Consider the following 12,424-nt stretch of genomic DNA (forward strand, 5'->3'; position numbering starts at 1 on the left):
GTCTGAACTAGTTTAATACCAAGAACAAATGTGAGACTGGACTTAAATGTACATTCAAACACTTCACTAATGTTCAGGAATTTTAACTAAACTTTTATATAAGCTGTATTTCATGGGTAATCATAGTGACAAGATAATAAAGTGCTCTAATATCGTTCAGTGTTAGAGTTTCGCTGATTGGCTGGACAGACCTCCTACGTCAGACGAAAACAGTGCTTCAGCTAGTACTTCCGGTGTCACGGCCCTCCCTCTGCCATGTGCAACATGGAGGGAAGGTAATCACGAAGATGCTTTTCTAAAACGTGAACGAGAAAAACAAAAACAATCGGAGAAGAAGAAGCTCCGACAGGTCGAGGAACGTGTCGGGCCAGTTGTCAGAACAAGTAGCCGGTAAAGTAGCGCAGCAGTCTCGCTGGCTCGCTCGCTAAAAGGTCATTTTCGCCATGGCTCTGTACATGAAAGCCGCAGAGATCCTGGAGAAATCCGAGAACAAGCAGGGCGCTGTGAAAACTCTGGTTTTCGACAGCAAATTTGCGAACATCAAGCAGCTGTTCGCTCTGGTTTGTGAGACCCAGAAGTATACCTCCGTCCTGCAGGAGATCATCGAGTCCACCAAGCTGCTCAAACAGACCAAGCTGAGGATCCACCTGGCCAAAGTGCTGGTGTACGAACTGCTGATCGGCAAGGGGCTCAAGTGCGGCGGCAACTTCAAAACCACGATGATGAAGCATCGCCCCAGACTGCAGGCGGCGCTGGCCCGCATCAAGGTGAAGCAGAAAGTCAGCAAGAATGAGGACCTGCTCCCGGCCAGCGTCCAGCAGCAGGTCGGGATCCAGCTGCCCAGATATGTGCGTGTGAACATCCTGAAGACCACCGTGGAGGATACTGTGGACTATCTGAAGAGGGAGGGTTTCTCCTACCTGGGACAAGCCTCCAGCCTGGATGACTTGACCCTGAGGAAGAAACACTTTGTGAAGGACCTGCATCTACCAGAGCTGCTGGTCTTCCACCCTAAAACTGACTTCCATGACCACTTCCTGTACAAGGCTGGTCACATTATTCTGCAGGACAAAGCCAGCTGCCTCCCTGCCTACCTCCTCAACCCCCCGCCTGGCAGCCAACTCATTGACGCCTGCGCCGCCCCCGGCAACAAAACCAGCCACCTGGCAGCCATCATTAAGAACAAGGGCAAGCTGTTCGCCTTCGATTTGGATGCCAAGCGTCTGGCCACCATGTCGACTCTCCTGCTACGAGCTGGGGTCACCTGTCAGCAGCTGGCCAACCAGGACTTCCTGAAGGTGGACCCTGACAGCCCGCAGTTTAAAGATGTTGAGTACATCCTGCTGGATCCATCCTGCAGCGGATCAGGTGGAGTATTAAGTTATTCCTTTACCATACCTGTCTTTACAGGTGCACCCCTGAGCTCTTGACATCCCAGTGAGCCTGTGGAACATAGTCACATGAATCAGACATCGTACAATCATATGATGCTCACAATCTTATCTCAAGCAATCAGACAGCTGCATCTGCTGACACAGCACTGTGCAGATGGGTCTGACTGTGCATGGCTATCCTTCCATTAACATCACCGTCTGCTTAAATCCTCCCAGCCAGGGTCATTAGGTCAAAAACGGAGTCAACTGTACTGGAATTGTCTTTAAGTAAAATGGTGAGGTACGCGCACTTAACTAGGCCGGTGAATGTTCTCATTTGTACTAATACTTCTACTCCACTACATTTCAGAGGAAAATCTCTTTATCTCTACATATATTTGACCACTATAGTTCCTCGTTACTTTACAGATTAAGAAATTACAATATTATAACATTTAATATACCAGTGGTTCCTGATCTTTTAAAGGCTAAAAAAAGCTTCTCACCTGGTCCCTGATATTTCTCAAAAAAAATCAAAGATAAGAAAAAACAGGTTTGTGTAACAGAGCTTCTAACGGTTTAATCTTTTTTCTCGCCCATTAATATTCTCAGATTTATCTTGTGGCCCTTTAGAGCAGGGGTGTCAAACTCAAATTCACAGTGGGCCAAATTTAAAAACTGGGACAAAGTTGGGGGCCTAACTCAATATCTACAAAATCAAACAAACAAACAAAAAAAAGACTGCAAATGTGCATGTTTTCCCTTCTCTCCAGATGTGTAATGTTGAACCTTTTCAGTGCAGGTCCTTCTACTTGTCGTCGTGTTTCTTATGTTTTATTCTTTGGTTACAGCCACGGTGGCTCTGCAGACGAGACAAACAGCTCTTTACCTTCATAAACAGATAATCTGCCTCCCACCTGGGTTGAAAGCTCCTGTTTTCCATCTTTCTTTTGGTCGTTTTTGGGGAGGGGTGGATTAAGTTTGTCCGAAGAGACTGGTATCATGAATGCTCATGTTTGTTAACAGAAAAGTAGACGTGTATGTGCTTTATACTCGCGGGCCAGCTCTCAGAGAACTTTGATATGATCTTGGGGGCCAAATATAATTACACTGCGGGCCAGATTTGGCCCACGGGCCTGAGGTTGACACCCCTGCTCTAGAGGGTCGTGACCCCTAGTTTGAGACAAAAGTACCGGACTTTAGATAAATGGGCTCCTCTGTGTCCGGCTGCAACAGTTGAAAAAAAAATGTGCGTTCACATTCTTGTATCAGCCTTAAAACATGAACAGTGTCATACAATGATTTACATATTACTCTCGGGACATTTGACTGCAGACGGAGTAGTTACAAGTCATCTTTGTCGAGCTTTCACTTCAACCATAATGTTGTTTACAATAATATTATTTCTCATCAGCACAGTCGTATTGGTTGTTCTTTTTGAATATCCCCCTATTAATGTTGCTCACAACTTTTATTTTATTATTTGAATTTAGGTATGGTGTGTCTCCGGGACGATGAGTCCTCTGCTGACCAGGAGAAGGTTCAGGCTCGTCTGGCCTCCTTGGCGTCTTTCCAGCTGCGGTGCCTGAATCACGGCCTCAAGTTCCCTCGCCTGAAGCGCCTGGTTTACTCCACCTGCTCCGTCCACAGCCAGGAGAACGAGGAGGTCGTAACAGCCTGTCTGCAGCAGAACCCCGGCTTCAGGTAGCAACTGGTCGCTTTCATGAACTCAAACAAGCATGTGACTTTCTCAGTATTCTTTTAGTTTATCTGTCAGGGTCATGTAGTGTGGTATTCCCCCTCCACTACGCCACTAATTCCGAGTGACACCGGGCCAGTTTGAAGATATGAAAGAGAAATAAAAACTGCACACCAGAAGCTGCTCCTCGACAAATGTATTGACAGTGACGTTTCAGGCACCCGTCCTTCCTCAGACTTAAAATGAAAGGAAGAAATGGAGACGTACCTCTGTACTGACACTTGTACCTGACACAATCAGGCGAACAAGCACAGGGGTTCTGTATAAAGGGAAATATCTTGTGTACATAGTGATGAAATTACATGCATGCCTAAATGCAGAAGCAGATAAAGACTTCATACATAATTATTTCCACTAAAAACATTAGAGAGGAACATTTTAAGACGATAAGTGTAGATGTAAGACATGCAATGCACATAAAAATATCAGACGAAAGTTAAATATCACATGATGAAAGCATCAGGTAAAGACCATCATAAAATCATGTGATATAAAAGAGAGAAAAATATATATATATACACTGAAGAGGCGTTTCCATCATATAAGTATCAAAAACTTTATTTTTTGGGATGTGTGTGCTTCTCTTACCAATTTGAAGATATGAAATCAGCACTCAGCTCCTGACTTCAGGATGAAACTTGTTCCCTGAGTCTATTTGTGTTTCCTCCTCTAGGTTGGTGTCTCTGCTGCCCAAGTGGCCTGAACGAGGCCTGCAGCCGCTCACTCAGTGTCTGCGTGCCAGCACCGCAACGACCCGCACACACGGCTTCTTTGTGGCTCTGCTGGAGAAGCACAGCGATGCAGGGAATAAGAAGCAGGAGCCAGCGGTTCAGATAAGGTAAATACTTGGGTGTCATATGAGGTTATTCATATATAATGATGTTGTATATCCTCTTTTTATAATTTAAAGATATTGTAATAACAGAATTAGTAACTCCAAGGGACATCCAATCCAATCCAATAAACACGCCAGTTTGTCACAGTGATGACGTATTTAGTGCCTTTAATTTGTAAAATGGAAATTATCATTAATTCACATTAAACCTTAATTAAGCTAGCCCTTTTTTGGTGTATTTTTTGACTTTCTACTAATCACCATCATGTAATAATTAATAGAGAATCTGTAAAGAAAGATTTAAATGTATCTTTTGTGCAAATGTTTCTCATTTATTTTGTTACATTGTTACTGTTGAAATAAAATGTTTCAGGTCTTCAGTGTGAGTATCTCTGAGTATAATACAGTGGGTACGGAAAGTATTCAGACCCCCTTAAATTTTTTACTCTTTGTTAAATTGCAGCCATGTGCTAAAATCATTTAAGTTCATTTTTTTCCTCATTAATGTACACACAGCACCCCATATTGACAGAAAAACACAGAATTGTAGACATTTTTACAGATTTATTAAAAAAGAAAAACTGAAATATCACATGGACATAAGTATTCAGACCCTTTGCTCAGTATTGAGTGGAAGCACCCTTTTGAGCTAATACAGCCGTGAGTCTTCTTGGGAATGATGCAACTAGTTTTTCACACCTGGATTTGGGGATCCTCTGCCATTCCTCCTTGCAGATCCTCTCCAGTTCTGTCAGGTTGGATGGTGAACGTTGGTGGACAGCCATTTTGAGGTCTCTCCAGAGATGCTCAATTGGGTTCAAGTCAGGGCTCTGGCTGGGCCATTCAAGAACAGTCACAGAGTTGTTCCGAAGCCACTCCTTCGTCATTTTAGCTGTGTGCTTAGGGTCATTGTCTTGTTGGAAGGTGAACCGTCGGCCCAGTCTGAGGTCCATAGCACTCTGGAAAAGGTTTTCGTACAGGATATCTCTGTACTTGGCCGCATTCATCTTTCCTTCAATTGCAACCAGTCGTCCTGTCCCTGCAGCTGCAAAACACCCCCACAGCATGATGCTCCCACCACCACACTTGACTGTAGGGATGGTGTTGGGCAGGTGATGAGCGGTGCCTGGTTTTCTCCACACATACCGCTTAGAATTAAGGCCAAAAAGTTCTATCTTTGTCTCATCAGACCAGAGAATCTTATTTATCATAGTCTGGGAGTCCTTCATGTGTTTTTTGGCAAATTCTATGCAGGCTTTCATGTGTCTTACTCTGAGGAGAGGCTTCCGTCGGGCCACTCTGCCATAAAGCCCTGACTGGTGGAGGGCTGCAGTGATGGTTGACTTTCTTGAACTTTCTCCCATCTCCTCACTGCATCTCTGGAGTTCAGCCACTGTGATCTTTGGGTTCTTCTTTACCTCTCTCACCAAGGCTCTTCTCCCCCGATTGCTCAGTTTGGTTGGACGGCCAGCTCTTGGAAGAGTTTTTGTCATCCCATACGTCTTCCATTTAAGGATTATGGAGGCCACTGTGCTCTTGGGAACTTTAAGTGCAGCAGAATTTTTTTTGTATCCATGGCCAGATCTGTGCCTTGCCACAATTCTGTCTCTGAGCTCTTCAGGCAGTTCCGTCGACCTCATGATTCTCATCTGCTCTGACATGCACTGTGAGCTGTAAGGTCTTATATAGACAGGTGTGTGGCTTCCTTAATCAAGTCCAATCATTAGAATTAAACATAGCTGGACTCCAATGAAGGTGTAGAACCATCTCATGGATGATCAGAAGAAATGGACAGTACCTGAGGTAAATATACAAGTGTCACAGCAAAGGGTCTGAATACTTATGTCCATGTGATATTTCAGTTTTTCTTTTTTAATAAATCTGTAAAAATGTCTACAATTCTGTGTTTTTCTGTCAATATGGGGTGCTGTGTGTACATTATTGAGGAAAAAAATGAACTTAAATGATTTTAGCACATGGCTGCAATTTAACAAAGAGTAAAAAATTTAAGGGGGTCTGAATACTTTCCGTACCCACTGTAGATTAGATTCTTTCACAATTCCTTGAAGTTGAGATGTTATAAATTGATGACTGTAGTCACATCATTTTGTTACTTACAATTAAATATCACAAACTTTTATGAGCACAAACTAAATGGAATTTTAAACGTTTTAGAGAAGCATTTAATTCAGATGAGCCACCATTTAATCCTGAAATTAGAGGAGGTTGACTTCAGCTGTCTGTTGTGTCGCAGTGACGAGCCAGAGCCGGAGCTGGAGCTGGAGCCAGAGCCGGGGCTGGAGCCGGGGCTGGAGCCGGTGCTGGAGCCGGAGCTGGTGCCGGAGCCGGAGCTGGAGCCGGAGCCGGAGCCGGAGCCGGAGCTGGAGCCGGAGCAGGTGCTGGAGCCAGAGCTGGAGCCAGAGCTGGAGCCAGAGCCAGAGCCAGAGCCAGAGGCGACAACACTCAACACTTCCACCTGCGGGAAAAGACCCGCAGCTTCAGAAGAAGAGTCTGAAGCTTCAGAGACGGAGGACAAACCCACACCTGCAGCAGCACAGGCCGAGGGTACACCTGGCAAGAAGAAGAGGAAGAGGAAGAAGAAGAATAATAACACTTCCACCTGCGAGAAAAGACCTGCAGCTTCAGAAGAAGAGTCTGAAGCTTCAGAGACGGAGGACAAACCCACTGCTGCAGCAGCACAGGCCGAGGGTACACCTGGCAAGAAGAAGAGGAAGAGGAAGAAGAAGAATAATAACACTTCCACCTGCGAGAAAAGACCCGCAGCTTCAGAAGAAGAGTCTGAAGCTTCAGAGACGGAGGACAAACCCACACCTGCAGCAGCACAGGCCGAGGGTACACCTGGCAAGAAGAAGAGGAAGAGGAAGAAGAAGAATAATAACACTTCCACCTGCGAGAAAAGACCTACAGCTTCAGAAGAAGAGTCTAAAGCTTCAGAGACGGAGGACAAACCCACACCTGCAGCAGCACAGGCCGAGGGTACACCTGGCAAGAAGAAGAGGAAGAGGAAGAAGAAGAAGAAGACGGCAGCAACAGTGGAGTGATGAGAAATTTTAGAAGGGACTGCTACAGCATGTTGACTGGAGGGGATGCTTTTTGTAGGGAGCTCTGTTAATGTGGGGAACGTAAAGAAAAGTAAAGATTATTTTTTTCACCATGTAACGTCTCTGGCTTTTGTTATTGCTAGATTTTCTGCAAAGAATGGTAATAATCAATGGACCTTTATAACAATGTCAAGAGCAATCAAAGCAAAGATAAAAAACAAAAAAAACAAGGCGTAAGGTGTGCGTGAAATAGCGAACGTGGCTTTCAGTGATAGTCAAAGACTGCATATATATAGTTGACCTATATATGTATGTATTTACATAGCGTATTTAAGAAACTCAAAGTGTCTTTATAAAAAAACTAACAAAAACAAACAGACATTCATGCAAAGAGCTTCACAAACAGGTTTTGTGTTTCTCCAGAGACAATTTGTGTATTTGGGCGGCAGTAGCTCAGTCCATAGGTGACTTGGCTGGGAACCAGAGGGTTGATGGTTTGAGTCCATGTGTGGACCATGAATAGAGCGTTAAGAGGTGCCAGTTCATCTCCAGGGCACTGCTGAGGTGCTGTTGAGCAAGGCACCGAACCCCCAACTGCTCGGGATGCTGGTCACTGGCAGCCCCCTCGCTCTAACATCTCTCCATTAACTGCATGTATATATGTGCATGTGTGTGTATTTCAGGCCTGTGTGTGTGTAACATGAAAAATAATAATAGAGTGATTAATAAAGGAACTTCTTCTTCTTCTTCTATCCAGCAGGGGGCAGGAAAGCAGCAGCCAACCCGCTGAAGAAGAAGAAGGTGGTTTCCGGATAAACAGAGTCAGCTATTGGTTAAAACACTCGTGGCTTTTATAACTCACTTATGCAAAGTGTTTTGTAACAGTTCGTTGCTGTGAGCTTGTTCGGGTCCGCCTTGTTTTCGGAAAATATAAAGTAAGTAACTTCTATCGATTTAGCTGATTTTAAGGTTTACATCTCGCAGTAACAAACGTTTTTTTATGCATGAAGTTAACTGACTGTGACGCGACACTGAAGACAATTATCTAGCGGTGAAGAAAGGCATTTGTTTTGAAGCAGCTTCTCCTCCGGTTCTCCCAGCAGGATGTCCCCGGTGCCCAGAGTGAGACTGTCCGGAGGTCTGGAGATCTGCAGGGTGCTCAACGGGATGTGGCAGGTGTCCGGGGCGCATGGGGCAGTGGATAATGCCAAAGCAGGTAAAAACAAACAAACAAAAAAAAGTACAAAGGATACAGATACTTTGGAAACTCTGGTCACTTATACTGTCAAACCGTTGTTTGTCAGCTTAGAAAAGTTAAAGCACGGCAAGGAAGTAGTGGATAGACCTTCAAAATTATCTTGGGCTTTAAATTACTTGTCTTGTCTCTCCAGTTGAAGCCATGCAGGCCTATGTAGATGCTGGTCTGACCACATTTGACATGGCAGACATTTATGGGCCTGCAGAGGAAATATTTGGACAGTTCAACAGTCAGGTAAACGCACGCAAGCGCGCGCGCGCGCGCACACACACACACACACACACATAAATTAAGCACACTGTCTTACTTGCTATTTCGTTCAATTTCCTTCATTACAATTACATTATTTTAAGGGCTGATAATTTGATAAAGATGAGAATAGTACAATAATAATCACGTGTACTTTGAATCAAGTTATTCAGTTTGTGAGGATTTCAAAATGAACCTCATTGTTGGGGGGGCTGGGGCTTACTGTAGTTTCTAAAGTTTAAAGAATAATTTGAATTAGACAGATTCAGAGGGAAAACAGGCTGCTTGTGGAAGAAAAAGTGCCTCAAAAATAGTAAACTGACAGCATTCAAAGGAAATGCAATACTGAATACAGTTTTATTGAGGTGGGATGGACACAGTTGTCATTTATACTGTGAGCTCAGTCCTGACTGATTATTGATTTGTCATCCAGCTGTTAGTGTCGGTGTTCTTCACAGCTGAGAATACTCTTATAAAGAAATGCTCTCAAACTGCATCCACACAATCAAGCATTCACAGAAGCATGAAGAGTAGCTAATGCTATCTCTGACTTTTTGTACAGACACACGTATGCACACACACACACACACACACACACACACACACACACACACACACACACACACACACACACACACACACACAGACACAGACACAGACACAGACACAGACACACAGACACACGCACAAACACACACACACAGAGGTCCCAGCGTGGCTCAGAGAGTTTCAGTGACAGATGTGCTGTGACAGTCTAATGGTATCGACCATGTTCTCAGCCATTCACCTGGAATAACGTGCAGATAGACGGAGAGCTCTTTCAACCAGCTTTTCTCTCTGTTTCATATATGACATCTTTACACATGCTTTTTAGACTCTTTATTACTCTTACAACTAACTAATCAACAGACTGCATCTTTTTAAATGAGTTGCTGTACAATATTTTTACAAGTACAAAACAGTAAAAAACTATTATGCAGTGTTTAGTAATTTGCAAGATATTTAGCATAGTAATAATCAATTATAATATATATGTGCAAGCTACAGAAACAATACCTAATTTAAGTCAAATGTTTGAAGATGTAATCATAATTTTAACGACTCTTTGTCTGATCTGTAAAAGTGCAAATCGTCTGGGAATGGCATCCCGGCTCTACAGGGTCTGACCAAATACGTGCCAAGACCAGGACCAATGGACCGCAAGGTGAGCTGCAAGACGAGAGTGACGCTGGAACTCAGTCTGCCGTGTTTTACAGTGAAGACAGTTTTGTCCACCAGAGAGCAGCAGCAGTGTATCTTTATAAAGAACCAGGGCATCAGCTTCACTAGTCGACTTAACAAATGTAGAGCTGCATAGAACATGCTCATGAGATGTGTTGGTGTTGAGTCCCCTTTAATGATCCACTCTACTTCCTGTTTTATGAGGTCTTTACTGTGAAAACAAATCACATCACAAGTAATCAGATGTTACTTGTGGTGTTATGTTATTTGTAAAGATATGTTTATGCTTATTTTCATGTTTTTATCCAAGCTTTCTTTGTTGTTTTTTTATTTTCATGTTTAATGGTTGTTAGATTCACAGGTATTGGACCGATATATTAGCACTTATTGACGTAATGCAGATATATTGGTATCCGTGTAAATGGCACCATAAATTTCAGTGCAGGTATACCTAACTAGTCATCCTTTGTCGACCAGGGAGCACCGTCAATTGCATTTTACAACTGTTAAAGTTCCTGTTCATTAGATGGGTTTCATTTCTTTATTTTCACTGTTGACAGTAGACACAAGCACTGAGGTGTCCCTCTGTGTGTGCAGGTGGTGGTGAAGGCCCTGCAGCGCTCCATGACCCGTATGCAGGTGGACAGTCTGGACTGTGTTCAGTTCCACTGGTGGGACTACTCAGACAAAAGATACCTGGACGCACTGGGACACCTGTCTGACCTGCAGCAGGAGGGGCTTATACGTACGTACACAGAGCTACACATACATACTAAACATGTACACAGGAATAAATATAAGACTCAATGAGCAGGTCGATATCACAGGTATATCAGTATTGGTACATACAGTATGTTTGTAAATATATTTGTGTTTTATAGGTTGCATTTAATGTAAATTTGTGACGTGGAAATGGCGATTTGGAAAAATCTAGTAAGTGGACCTTGAGTTAATCTTATTTTACCAGCGAATTTAACTGAATCTCATGGGCTTCATGAGCTTTTGGAGTCATTATCAATCTTAGCACAAGGTCCACTTAGTGCAAACCTCACTTCCAATGAAGTTGGGATGTTGTATTAAGTGTACATAAAAATAGAAAAACATTAATTTGCAACAGTTCGGGGCCTCCTTTGTCGTATTTTGCTCCTCATAATGCCTCACACATTTTTAATTTTCTTGTTAATTCCTCAGGAGAGCTCGCCCTCACTAACTTTGACACACAAAGACTGGAGGAGATCACCAACAGAGGCATCCGCATCTCAAGCAACCAGGTGACACTTCCACTTGCGTGTCGGTCCAAAACTCCATCAGACTCTCTCCTCGAGTGCATCTGTGAACCTTGTGTTTAATGTGTGTGTGTCACGCAGGTTCAGTACTCTTTGATTGACCAGCGACCTGCAGCCAAGATGGAGCAGTTCTGTCTGGCCAACAACATACAGCTCCTCACTTATGGCACTCTGGGTGAGATGCAACACATTACTATTTAAATCTATTTAAATATATATGAATGTTTTTATCATCTGCATTTACTTACATACATGGAAATCACTCCACTAGAGCATTTTCAAAGAATAAGGTTTACTTCACGTTTAATGATGTAAGCAGCACATTTACCATCACGAGGTAAAGATGCAAAATGGTGGGTTTCTAAAATGGAGTCAGTCACGTGACGACACATCCTCTCTCCTCTTCCCTCCGCCTCTATCATCGTTACTCCTTCTCTACTCTCCCTCTCTATCTGCATCCTATCCTCCTCCTGACCTCAATGGTCTTGTTTTTTCTCTACTTCCTCCTCTCTGCTCTTCTCCCTCTCATCTATTCCCTTCCTCCATCCCTTTTTTCCTGCCGCTTCCTCCCTCTTCTCCTTTCACTCCTTTCTTTCCTCCTCCTCGCTGACTCTTTGAACTCCTTCGTCTGCCTTTCTCCTCCATCACTGTCCTCTCTTAGCTGGCGGTCTACTCTCAGAGCGTTATCTGGGGAAGACGGAGCCGAATTCCAGGGCTGAGCTGTACACCGCCTCCCTCTCTAAGTACAAGAACATGATCGACTCTTGGGGTGGCTGGAGACTTTTCCAGGACCTCCTCGTCGCCTTGGAGACAGCTGCCAGGAGACACGACTGCTCAGTGGCCAGCGTGGCAACACGTTACGTGTTGGACCGCCCTGCAGTGGGTGGGGTCATTGTGGGCTGTCGGCTAGGCGTCGCAGGGGCGGGGCAACACATCAGTGACAGCCTGCGTAGCTGCAGCTCCGACCTGAGGCTGGCGGCGGAAGATCTCGACGCCATCGAAGCAGTGACACGACGCTCCAGGGACCTCATGAAGCTTTTCGGGGACTGCGGGGATGAGTACAGGAGCTAAAGGGGGAGGGGGTGGGACTGACTGACTGGGTGTGACAGATGGGGTGAGGACGGATGGGGATGAAAGCTAGAGGAGAAACATCTCACGTACAACACTCCCACAGTGGAAAAGAGTTAGATGCAACTGCGGATGAAAATCAGTTCAGTTCCAATGAAGTTTTTTTGCCTCATATGAAATGTAGTTCGCTGAATATTTGATGCCGTTAAACAGACTTTTCTCCTCCAGCACATGCTTACACTGCTTAAGAGCCATTTTGATGTGGGAGAGAAGCTTCTCTCAGGTTTAAAACACAGTAATCAGTGTTTTCATT

General features: G+C 44.2%; 2 protein-coding genes across 2 annotated transcripts; both read left to right on the forward strand.

The window, feature by feature from the left end:
- The first annotated feature begins 263 nt into the window (after window positions 1-263).
- On the forward strand, window positions 264-7,141 carry nsun5 (NOP2/Sun RNA methyltransferase 5). The gene is made up of 4 exons (XM_083920145.1): window positions 264-1,368; window positions 2,867-3,077; window positions 3,806-3,970; window positions 6,222-7,141. Exons 1-4 carry the CDS (start codon window positions 444-446, stop codon window positions 7,027-7,029), a joined length of 2,109 nt encoding a protein of 702 aa, XP_083776271.1. The 5' UTR covers window positions 264-443; the 3' UTR covers window positions 7,030-7,141.
- Window positions 7,142-7,843: 702 nt separating this feature from the next.
- On the forward strand, window positions 7,844-12,114 carry LOC310952080 (uncharacterized protein; the record flags this gene model as incomplete). Its single annotated transcript, XM_083920566.1, has 8 exons — window positions 7,844-7,964; window positions 8,130-8,245; window positions 8,421-8,521; window positions 9,660-9,740; window positions 10,355-10,502; window positions 10,949-11,028; window positions 11,125-11,218; window positions 11,705-12,114. The coding sequence occupies exons 2-8, from the start codon at window positions 8,134-8,136 to the stop codon at window positions 12,112-12,114; spliced, it is 1,026 nt and encodes a 341-aa protein (XP_083776692.1). The 5' UTR covers window positions 7,844-7,964; window positions 8,130-8,133.
- Between the last annotated feature and the right edge of the window lie 310 nt (window positions 12,115-12,424).

This window comes from Echiichthys vipera, assembly GCF_963691815.1.
Source record: "Echiichthys vipera genome assembly, chromosome: 9".
In the NCBI taxonomy this organism is placed as follows: domain Eukaryota; kingdom Metazoa; phylum Chordata; class Actinopteri; order Perciformes; family Trachinidae; genus Echiichthys; species Echiichthys vipera.